Genomic DNA, 22,572 nt, shown 5'->3' on the forward strand with positions numbered 1-22,572 from the left:
TATAACCACTATAACCACTATAACCCCTATAACCACTATAACCCTTATAACCCCTATAACCCTTATAACCACTATAACCCCTATAACCCTTATAACCACTATAACCCTTATAACCACTATAACCACTATAACCCCTATAACCCTTATAACCCCTATAACCACTATAACCCTTATAACCACTATAACCCTTATAACCACTATAACCCCTATAACCCCTATAACCACTATAACCCTTATAACCACTATAACCCTTATAACCACTATAACCACTATAACCCCAATAACCACTATAACCCTTATAACCCTTATAACCACTATAACCCTTATAACCACTATAACCCTTATAACCCTTATAACCACTATAACCCTTATAACCACTATAACCCTTATAACCCTTATAACCACTATAACCATTATAACCACTATAACCCTTATAACCACTATAACCGTAACAAGTGGCTGCATATCAACATCATTTCAACAGAGTTTAGTTGGTCGTTTGTTGATATAGTCTGAGCATCTGTACCCAGATCATCCAATTCTATTCATCATGGAATTGGAAAGATTCCTGACTGTGGAAGAAATTCTTTCAAGATAATTCTTCCAACTGGGTTGGTTAGTGGTAGGTTTAGGACCTCTTGGACAATCCTTTGGGAACACCTGGACACGACCACCTTGGTGAAATTGGTTCAACTCCTTTTCGAGTGCTCCCAAGGTTTCTGGTTTCAATGTTTTCCTCTTTCCCTTCTTGTTCCACCCCCAGTGTGCTTCGGCCTTCCACTTTTTCTTCTTGTTGTAACAGCAGTAGGCTGTCCACATGAGATCAGGGATGTTCACTCTGTTCTTCAGTGTTTTGTTCTTACTGGGCACCGCTCCAGTCACCACATAGGCCTTTATCTTCCTGTTGTTACTAAAACAGTCCGTCATCAGCTTCTCTCTGACATTTTCCTCCATTTTCATCCACCTGCCATTGTTGAAGGACACCACCTGGGGAAGGATGTTGGTCAGGGTAAAGGTGGACTTCTGAGTATCAAGGTCATGAGCATGTGAACATGGGAAGAGGTGACCTTTGTTCACCCCTTTATTTTGTATTGAGTTACTATAGTCGTAGTTCCCAGCCTGGTGTTGGTAGTGTTCTCCCATATTCTTCATTTCAGGGCTGTTGTTTACACCGTTGAGCTGCAGGACACAATCATACGTTCATTAATTTACAAACTTTCAGTGAATAAACCCTCCTTTCAGTACAATAAACCCTCCTTTCAGTGAATAAACCCTCCTTTCAGTATAATAAACCCTCCTTTCAGTACAATAAACCCTCCTTTCAGTACAATAAACCCTCCTTTCAGTACAATAAACCCTCCTTTCAGTACAATAAACCCTCCTTTCAGTACAATAAACCCTCCTTTCAGTACAATAAACCCTCCTTTCAGTATAATAAACCCTCCTTTCAGTACAATAAACCCTCCTTTCAGTACAATAAACCCTCCTTTCAGTACAATAAACCCTCCTTTCAGTACAATAAACCCTCCTTTCAGTACAATAAACCCTCCTTTCAGTATAATAAACCCTCCTTTCAGTATAATAAACCCTCCTTTCAGTACAATAAACCCTCCTTTCAGTACAATAAACCCTCCTTTCAGTACAATAAACCCTCCTTTCAGTACAATAAACCCTCCTTTCAGTGAATAAATCCTCCTTTCAGTATAATAAACCCTCCTTTCAGTACAATAAACCCTCCTTTCAGTACAATAAACCCTCCTTTCAGTACAATAAACCCTCTTTTCAGTACAATAAACCCTCCTTTCAGTACAATAAACCATCCTTTCAGTACAATAAACCCTCCTTTCTGTACAATAAACCCTCCTTTCAGTACAATAAACCCTCCTTTCAGTGAATAAACACTCCTTTCAGTATAATAAACCCTCCTTTCAGTGAATAAACCCTCCTTTCAGTACAATAAACCCTCCTTTCAGTACAATAAACCCTCCTTTCTGTACAATAAACCCTCCTTTCTGTACAATAAACCCTCCTTTCAGTATAATAAACCCTCCTTTCAGTATAATAAACCCTCCTTTCAGTATAATAAACCCCCCTTTCAGTACAATAAACCCTCCTTTCAGTGAATAAACCCTCCTTTCAGTACAATAAACCCTCCTTTCAGTACAATAAACCCTCCTTTCAGTATAATAAACCCTCCTTTCAGTACAATAAACCCTCTTTTCTGTACAATAAACCCTCCTTTCTGTACAGTAAACCCTCCTTTCAGTATAATAAACCCTCCTTTCAGTACAATAAACCCTCTTTTCTGTACAATAAACCCTCCTTTCTGTACAATAAACCCTCCTTTCTGTACAATAAACCCTCCTTTCTGTACAATAAACCCTCCTTTCTGTACAATAAACCCTCCTTTCTGTACAATAAACCCTCTTTTCTGTACAATAAACCCTCCTTTCTGTACAATAAACCCTCTTTTCTGTTCAATAAACCCTCTTCTGGGGGGGTTCGCAATCCACAATCAAGTCTCTGTACCCTCCATAGTGGTAGTTCTATATTCTGTATCATAACTGTCTGTGACATACAGTTGAAGTCGGAAGTTTACATACACCTTAGCCAAATACATTTAAACTCAGTTTCACAATTCCTGACATTTAATCCTAGTAAAAATTCCCTGTCTTAGGTCAGTTAGGAAAACCACTATTTTAAGAAAGTGAAATGTCAGAATAATAGTAGAGAGAATTATTTATTTCAGCTTTTATTTCTTTCATCACATTCCCAGTGGGTCAGAAGTTTACATACACTCAATTAGTATTTGGTAGCATTGCCTTTAAATTGTTTAACTTGGGTCAAATGTTTAGGGTAGCCTTCCACAAGCTTCCCACAATAAGTTGGGTGAATTTTGTCCCATTCCTCCTGACAGAGCTGGTGTAACTGAGTCAGGTTTGTAGGCCTCCTTGCTTGCACACACTTTTTACATTTACATTTAAGTCATTTAGCAGACGCTCTTATCCAGAGCGACTTACAAATTGGTGCATTCACCTTATAATATCCAGTGGAACAACCACTTTACAATAGTGCATCTAAATCTTTTAAGGGGGGTTAGAAGGATTACTTTATCCTATCCCAGTTATTCCTTAAAGAGGTGGGGTTTCAGGTGTCTCCGGAAGGTGGTGATTGACTCCGCTGTCCTGGCGTCGTGAGGGAGCTTGTTCCACCATTGGGGTGCCAGAGCAGCGAACAGTTTTGACTGGGCTGAGCGGGAACTGTGCTTCCTCAGCGGTAGGGAGGCGAGCAGGCCAGAGGTGGATGAACGCAGTGCCCTTGTTTGGGTGTAGGGCCTGATCAGAGCCTGAAGGTACGGAGGTGCCGTTCCCCTCACAGCTCCGTAGGCAAGCACCATGGTCTTGTAGCGGATGCGAGCTTCGACTGGAAGCCAGTGGAGAGAGCGGAGGAGCGGGGTGACGTGAGAGAACTTGGGAAGGTTGAACACCAGACGGGCTGCGGCGTTCTGGATGAGTTGTAGGGGTTTAATGGCACAGGCAGGGAGCCCAGCCAACAACGAGTTGCAGTAATCCAGACGGGAGATGACAAGTGCCTGGATTAGGACCTGCGCCGCTTCCTGTGTGAGGCAGGGTCGTACTCTGCGAATGTTGTAGAGCATGAACCTACAGGATCGGGTCACCGCCTTGATGTTAGTGGAGACCGACAGGGTGTTGTCCAGGGTCACGCCGAGGCTCTTAGCACTCTGGGAGGAGGACACAAGGGAGTTGTCAACCGTGATGGCGAGATCATGGAAAGGGCAGTCCTTCCCCGGGAGGAAGAGCAGCTCCGTCTTGCCGAGGTTCAGCTTTTTCAGTTCTGCCCACAAATTTTCTATAGGACTTTGTGATGGCCACTCCAATACCTTGACTTTGTTGTCCTTAAGCCCTTTTGCCACAACTTTGGAAGTATGCTTGGGGTCATTGTCCATTTGGAAGACCCATTTGCGACCAAGCTTTAACTTCCTGACTGATGTCTTGAAATGTTGCTTCAATATTTCCACATAATTTTCCTGCCTCACGATGCCATCTATTTTATGGAGTGCACCAGTCCCTCTTGCAGCAAAGCACCCCCACAACATGATGCTGCCACCCCCGTGCTTCACGGTTGGGATGGTGTTCTTCGGCTTGCAAGGATCCCCCTTTTTTCTCCAAACATAACGATGGTCGTTATGGCCAAACAGTTCTGTTTTTGTTTCATCAGACCGGAGGAAGTTTCTCCAAAAAGTACGATCTTTGTCCCCATGTGCAGTTGCAAACCGTACTCTGGCTTTTTTATGGTGGTTTTGGAGCAGTGCTTCTTCCTTGCTGAGCTGCCTTTCAGGTTAAGTCGATATAAGACTCGTTTTACTGTGGATATAGATACTTTTGTACCTGTTTCCTCCAGCATCTTCACAAGGTCCTTTGCTGTTGTTATGGGATTGATTCGCACTTTTCGCACCAAAGTACGTTCATCTCTAGGAGACAGAACGCGTCTCCTTCCTGAGCGGTATGACGGCTGCGTGGTCCCATGGTGTTTATACTTGCGTACATTGTTTGTACAGATGAACGTGGTACCTTCAGGCATTTGGAAATTGCTCCCAATGATGAACCAGACTTGAGGAGGTCTACATTTTTTTCTGAGGTCTTGGCTGATTTCTTTAGATTTTCCCATGATGTCAAGCAAAGAGGCACTGAGTTTGAAGGTAAGCCTTGAAATACATCCACAGGTACACCTCCAATTGACTCAAATTATGCCAATTAGCCTATCAGAAGCTTCTAAAGCCATGACACCATTTTCTGAAATTTCCCAAGCTGTTTAAAGGCACAGTCCACTTAGTGTATGTAAACTTCTGACCCACTGGAATTGTGATACAGTGAATTATAAGTGAAATAATCTGTCTGTAAACAAATGTTCGAAAAATGACTTGTGTCATGAACAAAGTAGATGTCCTAACCGACTTGCCAAAACTATAGTTTGTTAACCAGTTAGGGCTAGGGGGGCAGTATTGACACGGCTGGATAAAAAAACATACCCGATTTAATCTGGTTACCACTCCTACCCAGTAACTAGAATATGCATATACTTATTACATATGGATAGAAAACACCCTAAATTTTCTAAAACTGTTTGAATGGTGTCTGTGAGTATAACAGAACTCATTTGGCAGGCAAAACCCTGAGACATTTTCTGACAGGAAGTGGATACCTGATGTGTTGTATTACCTTTAAACCTATCCCATTGAAAAACACAGGGGCTGAGGAATATTTTGGCACTTCCTATTGCTTCCACTAGATGTCACCAGCCTTTACAAAGTGTTTTGAGTCTTCTGGAGGGAGATCTGACCGAACAAGAGCCATGGAACGATGATGGCCCATTAGACACCTGGCGCGCGAGTTCATGTTGGGCACCCTCGTTCCAATACGTTATAAAAGAGGATGCATTCGTCCACCTTGAATATTATTCATGTTCTGGTTAAAAAAGGCCCTAATGATTTATGCTATACAACGTTTGACATGTTTGAACGAACGTAAATATATTTTTTCCCCTCGTTCATGAAGTGAAGTCCTGCGGGCTTAGATCATGTGCTAACAAGACGGAGATTTTTGGACATAAATGATGAGCTTTTTTGAACAAAACTACATTCGTTATGGACCTGTGATACCTGGAAGTGACATCTGATGAAGAGAATCAAAGGTAATGGATTATTTACATAGTATTTTCGATTTTAGATCTCCCCAACATGACGGCGAGTCTGTATCGCAACGCCGTATTTTTCTGGGCGCAGTGGTCAGATTATTGCAAAGTGTGATTTCCCAGTAAGGTTATTTTTAAATCTGGCAAGTTGATTGCGTTCAAGAGATGTAAATCTATAATTCTTTAAATGACAATATAATATTTTACCAATGTTTTCTAATTTTAATTATTTAATTTGTGTTGCTGACTTGACTGCCGGTTATTGGAGGGAAACGATTTCCTCAACATCAATGCCATAGTAAAACGCTGTTTTTGGATATAAATATGAACTTGATAGAACTAAAAATGCATGCATTGTCTAACATAATGTCCTAGGAGTGTCATCTGATGGAGATTGTAAAAGGTTAGTGCATCATTTTAGCTGGTTTTATGGTTTTGGTGACCCTGTCTTTGAATTGACAAAACATTACACACAACTCTTGTAAATGTACTGTCCTAACATACTCTAAATTTATGCTTTCGCCGTAAAACCTTTTTGAAATCGTAAAACGTGGTTAGATTAAGGAGATGTTTATCTTTCAAAGGGTGTAAAATAGTTGTATGTTTGAAAAATTTGAATTTTGACATTTATTTGGATTCAAATTTGCCGCTCTTGAAATGCACCTGCTGTTGATGGAGTGCACCACGGGTGGGACGCTTGCGTCCCACCTAGCCCATAGAGGTTAACAAGAAATGTGTGGAGTGGTTGAAAAACGAGTTTTAATGACTCCAACCTAAGTGTATGTAAACTTCTGACTTCAACTGTACAGCAGTAAACAAATAATGTTATGTTATATGACAAAACATTAGTCCTACCTGGGGCTCGATCATCCAGGTTGGATTTGGTCTGGGGTCTGTAGGAGGACCAGTGAAGGTGTAGGCTGAGAACACAGGGATCCTGTTGGTCGTGTCGTAGAGAGTTGCAAACCTGTAGATGTTGTTGAACAACTGACAAATCAGCTTGTAGCGTTTCTGGTCCTGGACCGTCCCACCAACCAAAATACCTGGGAGATTTGGAGTTGTCCCATTCATGAAGAAATTCTTGCACTGTGGAACATCACTGAACTTCTCCACTACATGAGAGAGAGCAGGAGGAAGGAGAGAGAGGAGGAGGAGAGTAGAGAGATGATTCAATACCCCCATCATCACCTGAAGACTGAACACCACAGAGACAAAGATGAAGTTACAGAGACCAGTTGGTAGACTGGAGACTGTTGAGCTGAGTCAGGACAGACTGCTTTAAATAGTTATTACAGAGACTCCTCCTTCAGATGTCAAGACAGATAGGGTTGATTTGCATAAACTCCTCCCTATGTTTCCATGGAAACTGCTGTAACACATAAAATGGAATAGATAGTATAGAATAGATAGTATAGGATAGTATAGATAGTGTAGAATAGATAGTATAGAATAGATAGTGTAGAATAGATAGTATAGAATAGATAGTGTAGAATAGATAGTATAGAATAGATAGTGTAGAATAGATAGTATAGAATAGATAGTATAGTATACTATCACCTCCTGTAGTTTCTAACACGTATGGACCCAGAACTGAATCACACAATATTATAGTTCTGGGTTAATGAGATTAGACTGCTCTAAATAGTGACTGCATCCACACTTTGGTTCTGGTAGAAAAACGTTTTAGGATAAAACATGACTTTACTCAGCATAGAGTCTGTCAGAAGATACACATCAGACTATTGTAACAGAGGGACTGTTCTGGAATTACGGTTGCTGAGTTCACATTCATTAATATCCCACAAGGCTTAGCGACTCTGACTCAAAAACTCAAAGAAGTAAACTTGCATTTCCCTTGACAAGCAAGTCAAGGGAAATGTAGGGAAATGCTTGTGCTTCTTGTTCCAACAGTGCAGTAATATCTAACAAGTAATATCTAATAATTCCACAACAAATACCTAATACACACAAATCTAGTAAAGGAATGGAATAAGAATAAGAATATATAAATATATGGATGAGCAGTGTCAGAGAGGCTAAGATGCAATAGATAGTATAGAATAGATAGTATAGAATAGATAGTGTAGTATAGTGTAGAATAGATAGAATAGAATAGATAGTGTAGACTAGATTGTATAGAATAGATAGTATAGAATAGATAGTGTAGAATAGATAGTGTAGTATAGATAGTGTAGAATAGATAGTGTAGAATAGATAGTATAGTGTAGATAGTATAGACTAGATAGTATAGGATAGATAGTGTAGAATAGATAGTATAGAATAGATAGTGTAGAATAGATAGTGTAAAATACAGTATATATATGGATCAGCAATGTCAGAGTGGCATAGGCTAAGACGCAATAGATGGTATTCTATACTATCAGGTACGAAGGCTAAGATGCAATAGATAGTATTCTATACTATCAGGTATGAAGGTAAGACCCAGATGCAGACAAGTTGAATTAACAATGGATTAATAATCCAACAGGGGCAATAGACAGGTCAAGGCAGGCAGGGGTCAGTAAAGGCAGGCTCCGGGTCAGGGAAGGCAGAGAGGTCAGGCAGGTGGGCTCAGAGTCAGGACAGGAAAGGGTCAAAACCAGGAGGGTGAGAAAAAGAGAGACTGAGAAAAAAAAAAGGAAAAAAAAGCTGGTTGACCTGGCAACAGACAAACAGAGAACACAGGTATAAATACACAGGGGATAATGGGGAAGATGGGCGACACCTGGAGGGGGGTGGAGACAACAGGGACAGGTGAAACAGATCAGGGTGTGACAGAATACAGTATATACATATTAGATGAATAATGTGAGATATGTAAACATTCTTAAAGTGGCATTATTAAAGTGACTAGTGTTCCATTTATTAAAGTGGCCGATAATTTCAAGTCTGTATGTGGGCAGCTGCCTCTCTGTGCTAGTGATGGCTGTTTAACCTGTTTAGGATAGGGGGAAGTATTTTCACGGCCGGATAAAAAACGTACCCGATTTAATCTGGTTATTACTCCTGCCCAGAAACTAGAATATGCATATAATTATTTGATTTGGATAGAAAACACCCTAAAGTTTCTAAAACTGTTTGAATGGTGTCTGTGAGTATAACAGAACTCCTATGGCAGGCCAAAACCTGAGAAGATTCCATACAGGAAGTGCCCTCTCTGACCATTTCTTGGCCTTCTATAGCCTCTTTATCGAAAATAGAGGATCTCTGCTGTAACGTGACATTTTCTAAGGCTCCCATAGGCTCTCAGAAGGCGCCAGAACGTGGAATGAGATCTCTGCAGTCCCTGGGCGAAAAACAGTAGGGGTTTTGGAAAGTGGTCGTTCTGAGAACAATGACACGGGTGCGCGCGTGCATGTGAAGACTCCATTTTCTATCTTCAGTGTTTGAACGAAAACAAGGTCTCCCGGTCGGAATATTATCTCTATTTTATGAGAAAAATCGCATAAAAATTGATTTTAAACAGCGTTTGACATGCTTCGAAGTACGGTAATGGAATATTTTGAATTTTTTTGTCACGATACGCGCCGGCGCGTCACCCTTCGGATAGTGTCTTGAACGCAAGAACAAAACGCCGCTATTTGGATATGACTATGGATTATTTGGAACCAAAACAACATTGGGTGTTGAAGTAGAAGTCCTGGGAGTGCATTCTGACGAAGAACAGCAAAGGTAATCCAATTTTTCTTATAGTAAATCTGAGTTTGGTGAGTGCCAAACTTGGTGGGTGTCAAAATAGCTAGCCGTGATGGCCGGGCTATCTACTCAGAATATTGCAAAATGTGCTTTCACCGAAAAGCTATTTTAAAATCGGACACCGCGATTGCATAAAGGAGTTCTGTATCTATAATTCTTAAAATATTTTTTTTTCTTTTTTTGTGAACGTTTATCGTGAGTAATTTAGTAAATTCACCGGAAGTTTTCGGTGAGTATGCTAGTTCTGAACGTCACATGCTAATGTAAAAAGCTGGTTTTTGATATAAATATGAACTTGATTGAACAAAACATGCATGTATTGTATAACATAATGTCCTAGGAGTGTCATCTGATCATCAAAGGTTAGTGCTGCATTTAGCTGTGGTTTTTGTGACATTATATGCTAGCTTGAAAAATGGGTGTGTGATTATTTCTGGCTGGGTACTCTCCTGACATAATCTAATGTTTTGCTTTCATTGTAAAGCCTTTTTGAAATCGGACAATGTGGTTAGATAAAGGAGAGTCTTGTCTTTAAAATGGTGTAAAATAGTCATATGTTTGAGAAATGGAAGTTTTGGGATTTTTGAGGTGTTTGTAATTCGCGCCACGCTCTATCATTGGATATTGGAGAGGCGTTCCGCTAGCGGCACATCTAGATGTAAGAGGTTAACAGTCTGATGGCCTTGAGATAGAAGCTGTTTTTCAATCTCTCAGTCCCAGCTTTGATGCACCTGTACTGACCTCGCCTTCTGGATGATAGCGGGGTGAACAGGCAGTGGCTCGGGTGGTTATTGTCCTTGATGATCTTTTTGGCCTTCCTGTGACATCGGGTGATGTAGGTGTCCTGGAGGGCAGGTAGTTTGCCCCATGGTGATGCGTTGTGCAGACCTCACTACCCTCTGGAGAGCCCTGCTGTTGTGGGCGGAGCAGTTGCCGTACCAGGAGGTGATACAGATATGTGTTCAACTGAATGAAACGGAGGAAGATGTGTTCAACTGAATGAAACGGAGGAAGATGTGTTCAACTGAATGGAATGGAGGAAGATGTGTTCAACTGAATGGAATGGAGGAAGATGTGTTCAACTGAATGAAACGGAGGAAGATGTGTTCAACTGAATGAAACGGAGGAAGATGTTTACAACTGAATGAAACGGAGGAAGATGTTTACAACTGAATGAAACGGAGGAAGATGTGTCCAACTGAATGAAACGGAGGAAGATGTGTCCAACTGAATGAAATGGATGAAGATGTTTACAACTGAATGGAATGGAGGAAGATGTGTTCAACTGAATGGAATGGAGGAAGATGTGTACAACTGAATGAAATGGAGGAAGCTATCAAATGTCAATCAAGTTTCCACCTCTGATTTGGCCTCTAATCAATCAATCAATCAATCAATCAATCAATCAAATGTATTTATAAAACCCTTATTACATCAGCTGATGTCACAGAGTGCTGTACAGAAACCCAGCCTGAAACCCCAAACAGCAAGCAATGCAGGTGTAGAAGCACGGTCGAACACACTTCCTGGAAACCAGAAGATGGCAATAATGGATGTTTCATTTACTGGTGGTGTTTATGTTGGTGTATTATGTGGTCTGACCACTGCTGAGTTTATTTCCAGTAACTAAAGTAGGTCACAGTAAGAGTTGACACAAGGCTGTGTATGTAGCATTAGAAAATGTGGTTCCTAACAACACTGTGGTCAGAGCAGCACTGGACTGATTAACACCTCAGACTCAGCAGCTGTAGATTCTTCAGTTGAGGAGGCCTTTTCTCAGTCAGAGTAGAGGAGACTGGGGAACAAACTAACACTTTTACACTTTAGTTAATTATGAAAATATTATTTAAGTTAGATTAATCATATTTTTATATAAACATACATACCTCAGCTACCTTTACACACTAAGTATGTTCCCAGGACCTACCAGTCATTTACAATTCAACCAAGTGGAGGATATTAAATGTTATAATTGACCCAGTAGGTGAATGTTCCACAGGTCAATAATTTAACAAAAAGACAGGAGGATAGAATATTTACTTTAGGACCTCAAAACCTTTTTTCTTCTTCAATAAAACTACAAGTCATCAATGGATTTAAACAAAACCTCTTGGTCATGTAGCGACTAGAGCTGGGTGATATGGCCAAAATATCATATCATTACATTTTTGTCATTTTTGACGGTATTTTATGTTTTTGATGCATAAAAGTTGTACATTTTCTTTATGAGTAGTGTGTGATCCTACCGTGGCAACACATATATTCTGAATTATTTCAATGGGTCTTTCTCCATTCTGATTGGTTTATTCTCTTCAATTAAACTTCAACCTAAAATCATTTCCTGCATTTACATCAATTTCTGCATTTCCTGCACTCATTTCAGATCATTTCCACGATATGGGCAAAAATACTAGGCCTCATTTTTAACCAAATGTTGCAATTGCGATTTAGATCAAAACACTTGGGTGAACATTTGGAATCATGGAAATAGAATGTTTATTATAATTCTATAGTTAGAATATAAATAACAGTGGGCACTTTGAATACAGTGTTGTTTGACATGACAACGAATGAAAGGACCAGTTATTGTGACAGGGTAGGAACCAAAGTGATGTTCAGCGCTTCCTTGGGGACCCTATAATCTTTGGCTACATTAAAACTTTATTCATATTGCCAGCATATTCATGCTTTGCCTATTTCTCTTTGATTTAGAAGATACTGTTGCACAATCAACATGCTGATTTAGCCAGCTAACTAGCGTGTTAGCCATTAGTGGCAAACACGATTTAGCTTAACTTGCTAAGAAAATAAAATACTATTGTTGGGGTAAAGTACTGGGTAATGGAGATGTACTGCTTTAGTTCTCAGGCTGAGACCTACCTGCACCTACTGATAGTCACGTAGCCTCAAGGCCAAGATGTTCTGAAAATAGCAAAGCGTCTGAGACCACACAGGTGTGGTTGATGGCTTGTAGCAGAGTGTGAAACCACATGTTTTTCTCATCTGAGATACCTTGTATCTAATCCAATGCAACAATGTTAAGATATGATTGACGGTAGGTTGTTCACACCACCCAGTATAAAGAGTGTTGTCTCCTGTTTCACAACACAGATCATCACTATAGACTCCTGAGGTATTCTGGGTGTCAATCTCTGTCTGCAATTGTATTTTATTAGTAAAGAATTTTATATCAAGGTTCCTGTGTCATCTATCTGGAAGACTGATTGTTGAAAGAAACTTACATCACACCATGCAAAGGACACTATGAATCAATTTATATTTCATGAAACTACAGGAATCCTTTGTTTCAGGGAAACATTATATTTGTTCAACATGCGTGTGGGGAGGAGTTCCCCTTTCTGTCCAATGAGGTCATTTCTGGACAATATTTCAGCAAGTAAAATGATGGTTCTACTTTAGAATGTGGAACACAGCCAATAGGGAGGTTTGATTGTTACACATTCTAAATAGTTCCACCTGTTCCACATACAGAGGAGTTTATCCAACCCTCCTTGTCCAGTCTGACCACTAATTATACCAGACAGGACTCATCTTCATACAGAGGAGTTTATCCAACCCTCCTTGTCCAGTCTGACCACTAATTATACCAGACAGGACTCATCTTCATACAGAGGAGTTTATCCAACCCTCCTTGTCCAGTCTGACCACTAATTATACCAGACAGGACTCATCTTCATACAGAGGAGTTTATCCAACCCTCCTTGTTATTATTTGACCATGCTGGTCATTTATGAACATTTGAACATCTTGGCCATGTTCTGTTATAATCTCCACCCGGCACAGCCAGAAGAGGACTGGCCACCCCTCATAGCCTGGTTCCTCTCTAGGTTTCTTCCTAGGTTCTGGCCTTTCTAGGGAGTTTGAACTAGCCACCGTGCTTCTACACCTGCATTACTTGCTGTCTGGGGGTTTTAGGCTGGGTTTCTGAACAGCACTTTGTGACATCAGCTGATGTAAGAAGGGCTTTATAAATACATTTGTTTTGATTTGTCCAGTCTTGACCACTAATTATACCAGACAGGACTCATCTTCATACAGAGGAGTTTATCCAACCCTCCTTGTCCAGTCTGACCACTAATTATACCAGACAGGACTCATCTTCATACAGAGGAGTTTATCCAACCCTCCTTGTCCAGTCTGACCACTAATTATACCAGACAGGACTCATCTTCATACAGAGGAGTTTATCCAACCCTCCTTGTCCAGTCTGACCACTAATTATACCAGACAGGACTCATCTTCATACAGAGGAGTTTATCCAACCCTCCTTGTCCAGTCTGACCACTAATTATACCAGACAGGACTCATCTTCATACAGAGGAGTTTATCCAACCCTCCTTGTCCAGTCTGACCACTAATTATACCAGACAGGACTCGCTCTAGGCCAGTTCCTCTGTTTACTTCAGACATATATTCTTCCACATATCATCACAGAAAAGTTAATCAGTTAGATAATATTTACCCAGTGGCATCCTGAGACATTGATAGATCATGAGAGAAGAAAATATTAAATTACCATTTCTAAGCTGCTCATTTATTATGTTAAAACTCACCCCAGCACATTCTGAGGCAGGAAGGACATCACCCTCTTCTGGTCTTCACCCCACTGGGGCAAGTTCAGAAGCCTGGGGTGGATACAAGAGGGCCTGGGATAGATCACCAGGGACAGGGGCCGAACGTGAGGCAGGAGGGAGTGCTGCAGGTACCTGCATGTCCACGGGTTCATACCTAATACATACAGAGAATACATAAGACACAGATACAGTACTAAGCATTCTCAGCACCATGACAGTAAATCTACAGCATGAAAGGTAAGTGACAGATACAGTACTAAGCATTCTCAGCACCATGACAGTAAATCTACAGCATGAAAGGTAAGAGACAGATACAGTACTAAGCATTCTCAGCACCATGACAGTAAATCTACAGCATGAAAGGTAAGAGACAGATACAGTACTAAGCATTCTCAGCACCATGACAGTAAATCTACAGCATGAAAGGTAAGTGACAGATACAGCACTAAGCATTCTCAGCACCATGACAGTAAATCTACAGCATGAAAGGTAAGAGACAGATACAGCACTAAGCATTCTCAGCACCATGACAGTAAAACTACACCATGAAAGGTAAGTGACAGATACAGTACTAAGCATTCTCAGCACCATGACAGTAAATCTACAGCATGAAAGGTAAGAGACAGATACTAGATTTAGTTGTGTAACTAAAGGACAAAGAATGCATAGCCCTTTATGACAGATTCAGGAAGGGAGTGTCATGATGCTGAGGAGTGTCACATTCAATACATGGACAAATAGTAAGATTAACACAATGCATATCTTCCATTATTGTAAAGTATTCATGCTTGCAGAATGTCAAGGGAACAGAATATCCTACCTAACATTGCAGAACCATATTCATGTGTAGATTGAAATGCAAGGCAAATATCATGATTATGACACCATGAAACTAGACAACATAATACATCTATTATCTAATCCATGACTGATACATGTTGAATAAAACTGTTTTACACTGAAACATAAACTACTGTACAGTAGCATGTTAAAGTTACTCAACTGTAGCCTGCATCACGTTCACACGATTTCACAACTTCACAGACGTCTTACACCACACAACAAAGCACCAATTTAAGCGATAGTATGAATTAAAATAGCTCCGATTGTAAAAATAGTATTGAAAATGCAGACAAGTGGTGTGTGATTGTACAGGTAGTTACCGATACCAAACCAATGCTACGGGTATCATAGGTAGATGACTGCTGAGATGTTTTACATTCACTTTTCCATTCTTCTTACAACTTCACAGATGTAGCAATAAGATTTACAACTGATTTCATCCAACCTTGTAAAATATATTTACTCTGTAACTCTCCGTTTGATGTAAACAAAGATCCGATGAGGGGAAAGTGTCATGGCGCCGTTTGGTTTTTCAAACTTCCGGTTAGGGCGGAGCTAAGGTCAAAGGGCGAATCTGATTGGACCACACGTAGATGGATACGGATCTTTGAGACTGTCTCGCATTCCCATTGGTGGATTTACGCTAGTTGAGACTGGATAGACATCCGGTTGGTCTGCACAGGAAAATAATGCGCAACAGATTACACGCACATTCGTGAAGCGGCCTTATTCTGTCCCTCCGCTGGGGATAGACATGTTCCTGAGCGAACATAGCGAATAACTTTGAAATGTACGTTTATTTAACTATTGAATTAATGTATTTATTTACCAAATTGTTTAAATGCCCAACAAATTACTTTAATGTGAATTTTTAATTCAAATGTTGAGTCAGTGCTTTTAGGGATAACCACTAGGCTACCCTGCCACCGCTATATGCACGACCTACAGACGGCTGTATTCCCCGTGGACCGGTTCATAAGTAAATGTATTCTGCTGCAAGGCGTCTATTTTCTCCAGTACTCGATTTAATGTCGAAGACAGAAAAAAACGGAAAGACACCGTTTTCCACCACCACGAGTGTATAGCTGATTGCATACAACTTGATCAAGACCATGCATATGCAAAACTCTTTATAAAACCATTGCACATTAATAAAGGGAGTTGAGGTTCTCAGCAACTTGAACCAACACTGAAATTTGAGCAATAAGGTAATTTCCCCCCCTTATGTTTCTGCTCTGTTCTCCTCAGGCTGAAGCACATCCCCCCATCACCCAGACAGATGTAATGAAGTTGGGAACCTCCCGTCCAACAGGAACATCCCCCTATCTCAGGAGGTCAGTCAGGAGTTTATTCAGCAACATCACTATGGTTAGATGGAAGTAGATCCACACATGTTGTTCTCTATCATGCAGAATTGCCATCTCATTGTAACTTATAAAGCTCATTGTAAAATACAGATGTGGGTGATTTCTGTCCCAGGGTACTGCACTGTGTACAAGTTTTCTTTCCTGCCAGCCCAGCACAAACACCTTGTTCAACTACTCATGGTGCTCAATGTAGATCACAATGAGTTGAATGAGGTCAGAAAGGGTCTGGAACATGAGCCTTCATTCAGAAAGGGTCTGGAACATGAGCCTTCATTCAGAAAGAGTCTGGAACAAACAAAAAACGTCACTGTCATGAGCCTTCATGTACCCAACAAGCTTTTGAGTGTTGGAGGTTCATCTCCTTGATGTCCCTCACTTGGGGATGACTTATTTTGTACAATGGACTGTGTTCTAAGGGTTCATGCACAGATACAGGAAACCAATAAGAGTTTATATTATTAAAAATGACAAGTGCTGATGTCTCTCCACGGTTCTGGTTTGGAGGCTTGGACAGGATGCAGTTTATCTGTCTAATACCCTGCAAGGAGAAAGACAATAATTGTGGTATCCTGGGAGGTCGACCCCGGGGGTTGGTGATAGAGGGGAGGTACATGCCGGGACGTTGGCTCCCTCTGCTGGGAGTACCCGGAATGGAGACGCCGATGGCACCAATTAGGGGAGAGTGCCAACCAGCCGTGCAGGCCACATAAATGGAGCACTGCGGGGGAGGAAAAGAGAGGCAGCGAGCAAAGCTCCCGGGGTACAGTGTTGTACCAGAGGGCAATGATGTCTTCCTGGATGGGTCAACTTCAAATATCCAGGGTACTTCGGTTGGTGGGACAGTCCAGGACCAGAACAGCTACAAGCTGATCTGCCAGTTGTTTAAATACATGAAGAAAAAGGAAGTTTACAACACCTACGTTTGCAACTCTCTATGACACAACAAACAAGATCCCTGTGTTCATTTTACATTTCACTCATTTTACAATTTAGACATTTTTATAAGCAACAGCTAAAATACACAAAAGAAGAACATAATTATATATCTACGTAGAGAGCCTTCGGAAAGTATTCAGACCCCTGGACTTTTCCACATTTTGTTACGTTACAGCCTTATTCTAAAATTGATGAAGATTTTTGTTATTTAATCCATCTACACACAATACCCCATAATGACAAAGCAAAAAACTGGTTTTTAGATTTTTGGGGAAATGTATTAAAAATAAAAAACAAATACCTTATTTACTTATGTATTCAGGACCTTTGCTATGAGACTCGAAATTGAGCTCAAGTGCACCCTGTTTCCATTGATCATCCTTGAGATGTTTCTACAACTTTAATTGAGTCCACCTGTGGTAAATTCAATTCATTGGACAGTGCGTCAGAGCAAAAACCAAGCCATGAGGGACGAAAGAATTGTCCGTAGGCACAGATCTGGGGAAGGGTACTAAAAAATGTCTGCTGCATTGAAGGTCCCCAAGAACACAGTGGCCTCCATCAGTCATAAATGGAATACGTTTGAAACCATCATGTCTCTTCCTAGAGTTGGCCGCCCGGCCAAACTGAGCAATCGGGGGAGAAGGGCCTTAGTAAGGAAGGTGACCAAGAACCCGATGGTCACTCATGCAGAGCTCCAGAGTTCCTCTGTGGAGATGGGAGAACCTTCCAGAAGGACAACCATCTCTGCAGCACTCCACCAATCAGGCTTTTATGGTAGAGGGGCCAGACGGAAGCCACTGCTCAGTAAAAGGCACATGACAGACCGCTTGGAGTTTACCAAAAGGCACCTAAAGGACTCTCAGACCATGAGAAACAAGATTCTCTGGTCTGATGAAACCAGGATTGAACTATTTGGTCTGAATGCCAAGTGTCATGTCTGGAGGAAACCTGGCACCATCCCCTACGGTGAAGCATGCTGGTGGCAGCATAATGCAGTGGGGATGTTTTTCAGCGGCAGGGTCTGGGAGACTAGTCAGGATCGAGGCAAAGATGAACAGAGCAAAGTACAGAGAAATCCTTGATGAAAATTGAGGGCTCCAGAGGGCTCCAGAGGGCTCACCTTCCAACAGAACAAAGACACTAAGCACACAGCCAAGACAACTCAGAAGTTGCTTCAGGACAAGTCTCAATGTCCTTGAGTGGCCCAGCCAGAGCCCAGACTTGAACCCGATCAAAAATCTCTGGAGAGACGCAGAAAATAGCTGTGCAGTAACGCTCCCCATCCAACCTGACAGAGCTTGAGAGGATCTGCAGAGAAGAATGGGAGAAACTCCCCAAATACAGGTGTGCCAAGCTTGTAGCGTCATACCCAAGTCTGTAATGTAACAAAATGTGGAAAAAGTCTGAATACTTTCATAGATGACATCTCTAAACTACCAGGTCTAAACTACCAGGTCTTCAATCACTAATCAACCAGAACATCTACTGTAAACTGCCTGAGCGGCACCAGAACATCACTACCAAATCAAATCAAATGTATTTATATAGCCCTTCGTACATCAGCTGATATCTCAAAGTGCTGTACAGAAACCCAGCCTAAAACCCCAAACAGCAAGCAATGCATGTGAAAGAAGCACGGTGGCTAGGAAAATCTCCCTAGGAAAAACACCCTAGAAAGGCCAAAAACCTAGGAAGAAACCTAGAGAGGAACCAGGCTATGAGGGGTGGCCAGTCCTCTTCTGGCTGTGCCGGGTGGATATTATAACAGAACATGGTCAAGATGTTAAAATGTTCATAAATGACCAGCGTGGTCAAATAATAATAATCATAGTAGTTGTCGAGGGTGCAACAAGCACGTCCGATGAACAGGTCAGGGTTCCATAGCCGCAGGCAGAACAGTTGAAACTGGAGCAGCAGCACGGCCAGGTGGACTGGGGACAGCAAGGAGTCATCATGCCAGGTAGTCCTGAGGCATGGTCCTAGACATTTACATTTTACATTTAAGTCATTTAGCAGACGCTCTTATCCAGAGCGACTTACAAATTGGTGCATTCACCTTATAATATCCAGTGGAACAACCACTTTACAATAGTGCATCTAAATCTTTTAAGGGGGGGTTAGAAGGATTACTTTATCCTATCCCAGGTATTCCTTAAAGAGGTGGGGTTTCAGGTGTCTCCGGAAGGTGGTGATTGACTCCGCTGTCCTGGCGTCGTGAGGGGAGCTTGTTCCACCATTGGGGTGCCAGAGCAGCGAACAGTTTTGACTGGGCTGAGCGGGAACTGTGCTTCCTCAGAGGTAGGGAGGCGAGCAGGCCAGAGGTGGATGAACGCAGTGCCCTTGTTTGGGTGTAGGGGCTGATCAGAGCCTGAAGGTACGGAGGTGCCGTTCCCCTCACAGCTCCATAGGCAAGCACCATGGTCTTGTAGCGGATGCGAGCTTCGACTGGAAGCCAGTGGAGAGAGCGGAGGAGCGGGGTGACGTGAGAGAACTTGGGAAGGTTGAACACCAGACGGGCTGCGGCGTTCTGGATGAGTTGTAGGGGTTTAATGGCACAGGCAGGGAGCCCAGCCAACAACGAGTTGCAGTAATCCAGACGGGAGATGACAAGTGCCTGGATTAGGACCTGCGCCGCTTCCTGTGTGAGGCAGGGTCGTACTCTGCGAATGTTGTAGAGCATGAACCTACAGGATCGGGTCACCGCCTTGATGTTAGCGGAGAACGACAGGGTGTTGTCCAGGGTCACGCCGAGGCTCTTAGCACTCCGGGAGGAGGACACAAGGGAGTTGTCAACCGTGATGGCGAGATCATGGAACGGGCAGTCCTTCCCCGGGAGGAAGAGCAGCTCCGTCTTGCCGAGGTTCAGCTTGAGGTGGTGATCCGTCATCCAAACTGATATGTCTGCCAGACATGCAGAGATGCGATTCGCCACCTGGTTGTCAGAAGGGGGAAAGGAGAAGATTAATTGTGTGTCATCTGCGTAGCAATGATATGAGAGACCATGTGAGGATATGACAGAGCCAAGTGACTTGGTGTATAGCGAGAATAGGAGAGGGCCTAGAACAGAGCCCTGGGGGACACCAGTGGTGAGAGCACGTGGTGCAGAGACCAGAACATCACTACTGTTGTACTTTCTTTCTCTCAGGTCCTCCGAGAGAAAGAAAGAAAGAAAGAAAGAGAGAAAGAGAGAATTAGAGAGAGCATATTTAAATTCACACAGGACACCGGATAAGACAAGAGAAATACTCCAGATGTAACAGACTGACCCTAGCCCCCCGACACATAAACTACTGCAGCATAAATACTGGAGGCTGAGACAGGAGGGGTCAGGAGACTGTAAACTGTAAACTGCCTGAGCGGTACCAGAACTGCACTACTGTAAACTGCCTGAGCGGCACCAGAAAATCACTACTGTAAACTGCCTGAGCGGTACCAGAACATCAATACTGTAAACTGCCTGAGCGGCACCAGAACATCACTACTGTAAACTGCCTGAGGGGTACCAGAACATCACTACTGTAAACTGCCTGAGCGGCACCAGAACATCACTACTGTAAACTGCCTGAGCGGCACCAGAAAATCACTACTGTAAACTGCCTGAGCGGTACCAGAACATCACTACTGTAAACTGCCTGAGCGGCACCAGAACATCACTACTGTAAACTGCCTGAGGGGTACCAGAACATCACTACTGTAAACTGCCTGAGCGGCACCAGAACATCACTACTGTAAACTGCCTGAGCAGCACCAGAACATCACTACTGTAAACTACCTGAGCGGCACCAGAACATCACTACTGTAAACTGTCTGAGCAGCACCAGAACATCACTACTGTAAACTGCCTGAGCGGCACCAGAACATCACTACTGTAAACTGCCTGAGCGGCACCAGAACATCACTGCTGTAAACTGCCTGAGCGGCACCAGAACATCACTACTGTAAACTGCCTGAGCGGCACCAGAACATCACTACTGTAAACCGCCTGAGCGGCACCAGAACATCACTACTGTAAACTGCCTGAGCGGCACCAGAACATCACTACTGTAAACTGCCTTAGCATGGCAGAGGCTGACACATTAGTTCAGTCCGATCTGAAAAATTCCATCATTAGAATATTTTGGCAAGAAAAGCGGCAAGTCTGCAGGATATGCACTATGCCTTACCATTACATTTACAGTAAATTACATATTGTAATGCATGTAAATTCACAAAACGTTACAGTATTCTTACAGTTTGATCTATTGACAGTGGACTCTGTTCTACCCTCAGAATAGACAAAAGACCCCATGGTGGTGGGCGTGGTCGTGTGCTGACCGACCAGTAGGAGTGGGCCGTGGAGGAAATGGTGAGGGCCAGGGAATGACATACGGCTGTCTGAAATAAAGCAGGCCATTGAGGAGAACGATGACGCCTTTGCCAATGTGATATCCATCAGCCTACCATCAATCACCCTGCTTTTAGAAGAGTCACCAGGTGTTTATGAAACACATTTACCTGGTGCCTTTTGAGAGAAACAACGACCAGGTGAAACAACTACAGGCTGAGTTTTGTTCAGGTACAGAACTATATACTGTTTTACTGTACAGCACTATATACTGTTTTACTGTACAGTACTAATATACTGTTTTACTGTACAGTACTATATACTGTTTTACTGTACAGCACTATATACTGTTTTACTGTACAGTACTATATACTGTTTTACTGTACAGTACTAATATACTGTTTTACTGTACAGTACTATATACTGTTTTACTGTACAGTACTATATACTGTTTTACTGTACAGTACTATATACTGTTTTACTGTACAGTACTATATACTGTTTTACTGTACAGTACTATATACTGTTTTACTGTACAGCACTATATACTGTTTTACTGTACAGTACTAATATACTGTTTTACTGTACAGTACTATATACTGTTTTACTGTACAGTACTATATACTGTTTAACTGTACAGTACTATATACTGTTTAACTGTACAGTACTATATACTGTTTTACTGTACAGTACTAATATACTGTTTTACTGTACAGTACTATATACTGTTTTACTGTACAGCACTATATACTGTTTTACTGTACAGTACTAATATACTGTTTTACTGTACAGCACTATATACTGTTTTACTGTACAGTACTATATACTGTTTTACTGTACAGTACTAATATACTGTTTAACTGTACAGCACTAATATACTGTTTAACTGTACAGCACTAATATACTGTTTTACTGTACAGTACTAATATACTGTTTTACTGTACAGCACTAATATACTGTTTTACTGTACAGCACTAATATACTGTTTTACTGTACAGTACTATATACTGTTTAACTGTACAGCACTATATACTGTTTTACTGTACAGTACTATATACTGTTTTACTGTACAGTACTATATACTGTTTTACTGTAC

At 41.8% G+C, this 22,572-nt stretch overlaps 1 protein-coding gene and 1 long non-coding RNA gene across 11 annotated transcripts; one reads left to right on the forward strand and one right to left on the reverse strand.

The window, feature by feature from the left end:
- Window positions 1-288: 288 nt before the first annotated feature.
- On the reverse strand, window positions 289-15,368 carry LOC123723989 (endonuclease domain-containing 1 protein). 10 transcript variants are annotated; one of them, XM_045701658.1, is made up of 5 exons: window positions 15,310-15,367; window positions 13,983-14,157; window positions 10,150-10,374; window positions 6,568-6,824; window positions 289-1,179 (listed from the first exon to the last, which is right to left on the reverse strand). In XM_045701658.1, exons 4-5 carry the CDS (start codon window positions 6,781-6,783, stop codon window positions 532-534), a joined length of 864 nt encoding a protein of 287 aa, XP_045557614.1. In that variant the 5' UTR covers window positions 6,784-6,824; window positions 10,150-10,374; window positions 13,983-14,157; window positions 15,310-15,367; the 3' UTR covers window positions 289-531. The 10 variants fall into 10 exon arrangements, with proteins under 10 accessions (XP_045557614.1, XP_045557613.1, XP_045557612.1 ...); XM_045701657.1 differs by having other exon boundaries at window positions 15,167-15,361; XM_045701656.1 differs by lacking the exon at window positions 15,310-15,367 and adding an exon at window positions 15,007-15,303.
- Window positions 15,369-15,524: 156 nt separating this feature from the next.
- On the forward strand, window positions 15,525-21,783 carry LOC106592597 (uncharacterized). Its single transcript, XR_001325674.2, has 3 exons — window positions 15,525-15,636; window positions 16,095-16,180; window positions 21,422-21,783. It is a non-coding gene; the product is annotated as an uncharacterized lncRNA (long non-coding RNA).
- Window positions 21,784-22,572: the final 789 nt, after the last annotated feature.

Source organism: Salmo salar, chromosome ssa18, assembly GCF_905237065.1.
Source record: "Salmo salar chromosome ssa18, Ssal_v3.1, whole genome shotgun sequence".
NCBI lineage: Eukaryota > Metazoa > Chordata > Actinopteri > Salmoniformes > Salmonidae > Salmo > Salmo salar.

Coding starts and splice junctions, on each gene's coding strand:
- LOC123723989 (XM_045701649.1), bottom strand. CDS start 6,897: ATGATGGGGGTATTGAATCATCTCTCTACTCTCCTCCTCCTCTCTCTC. Junction 1,180..6,567: donor CCTGGATGATCGAGCCCCAG/GTAGGACTAATG, acceptor TGTGTCCTGCAG/CTCAACGGTGTAAACAACAG.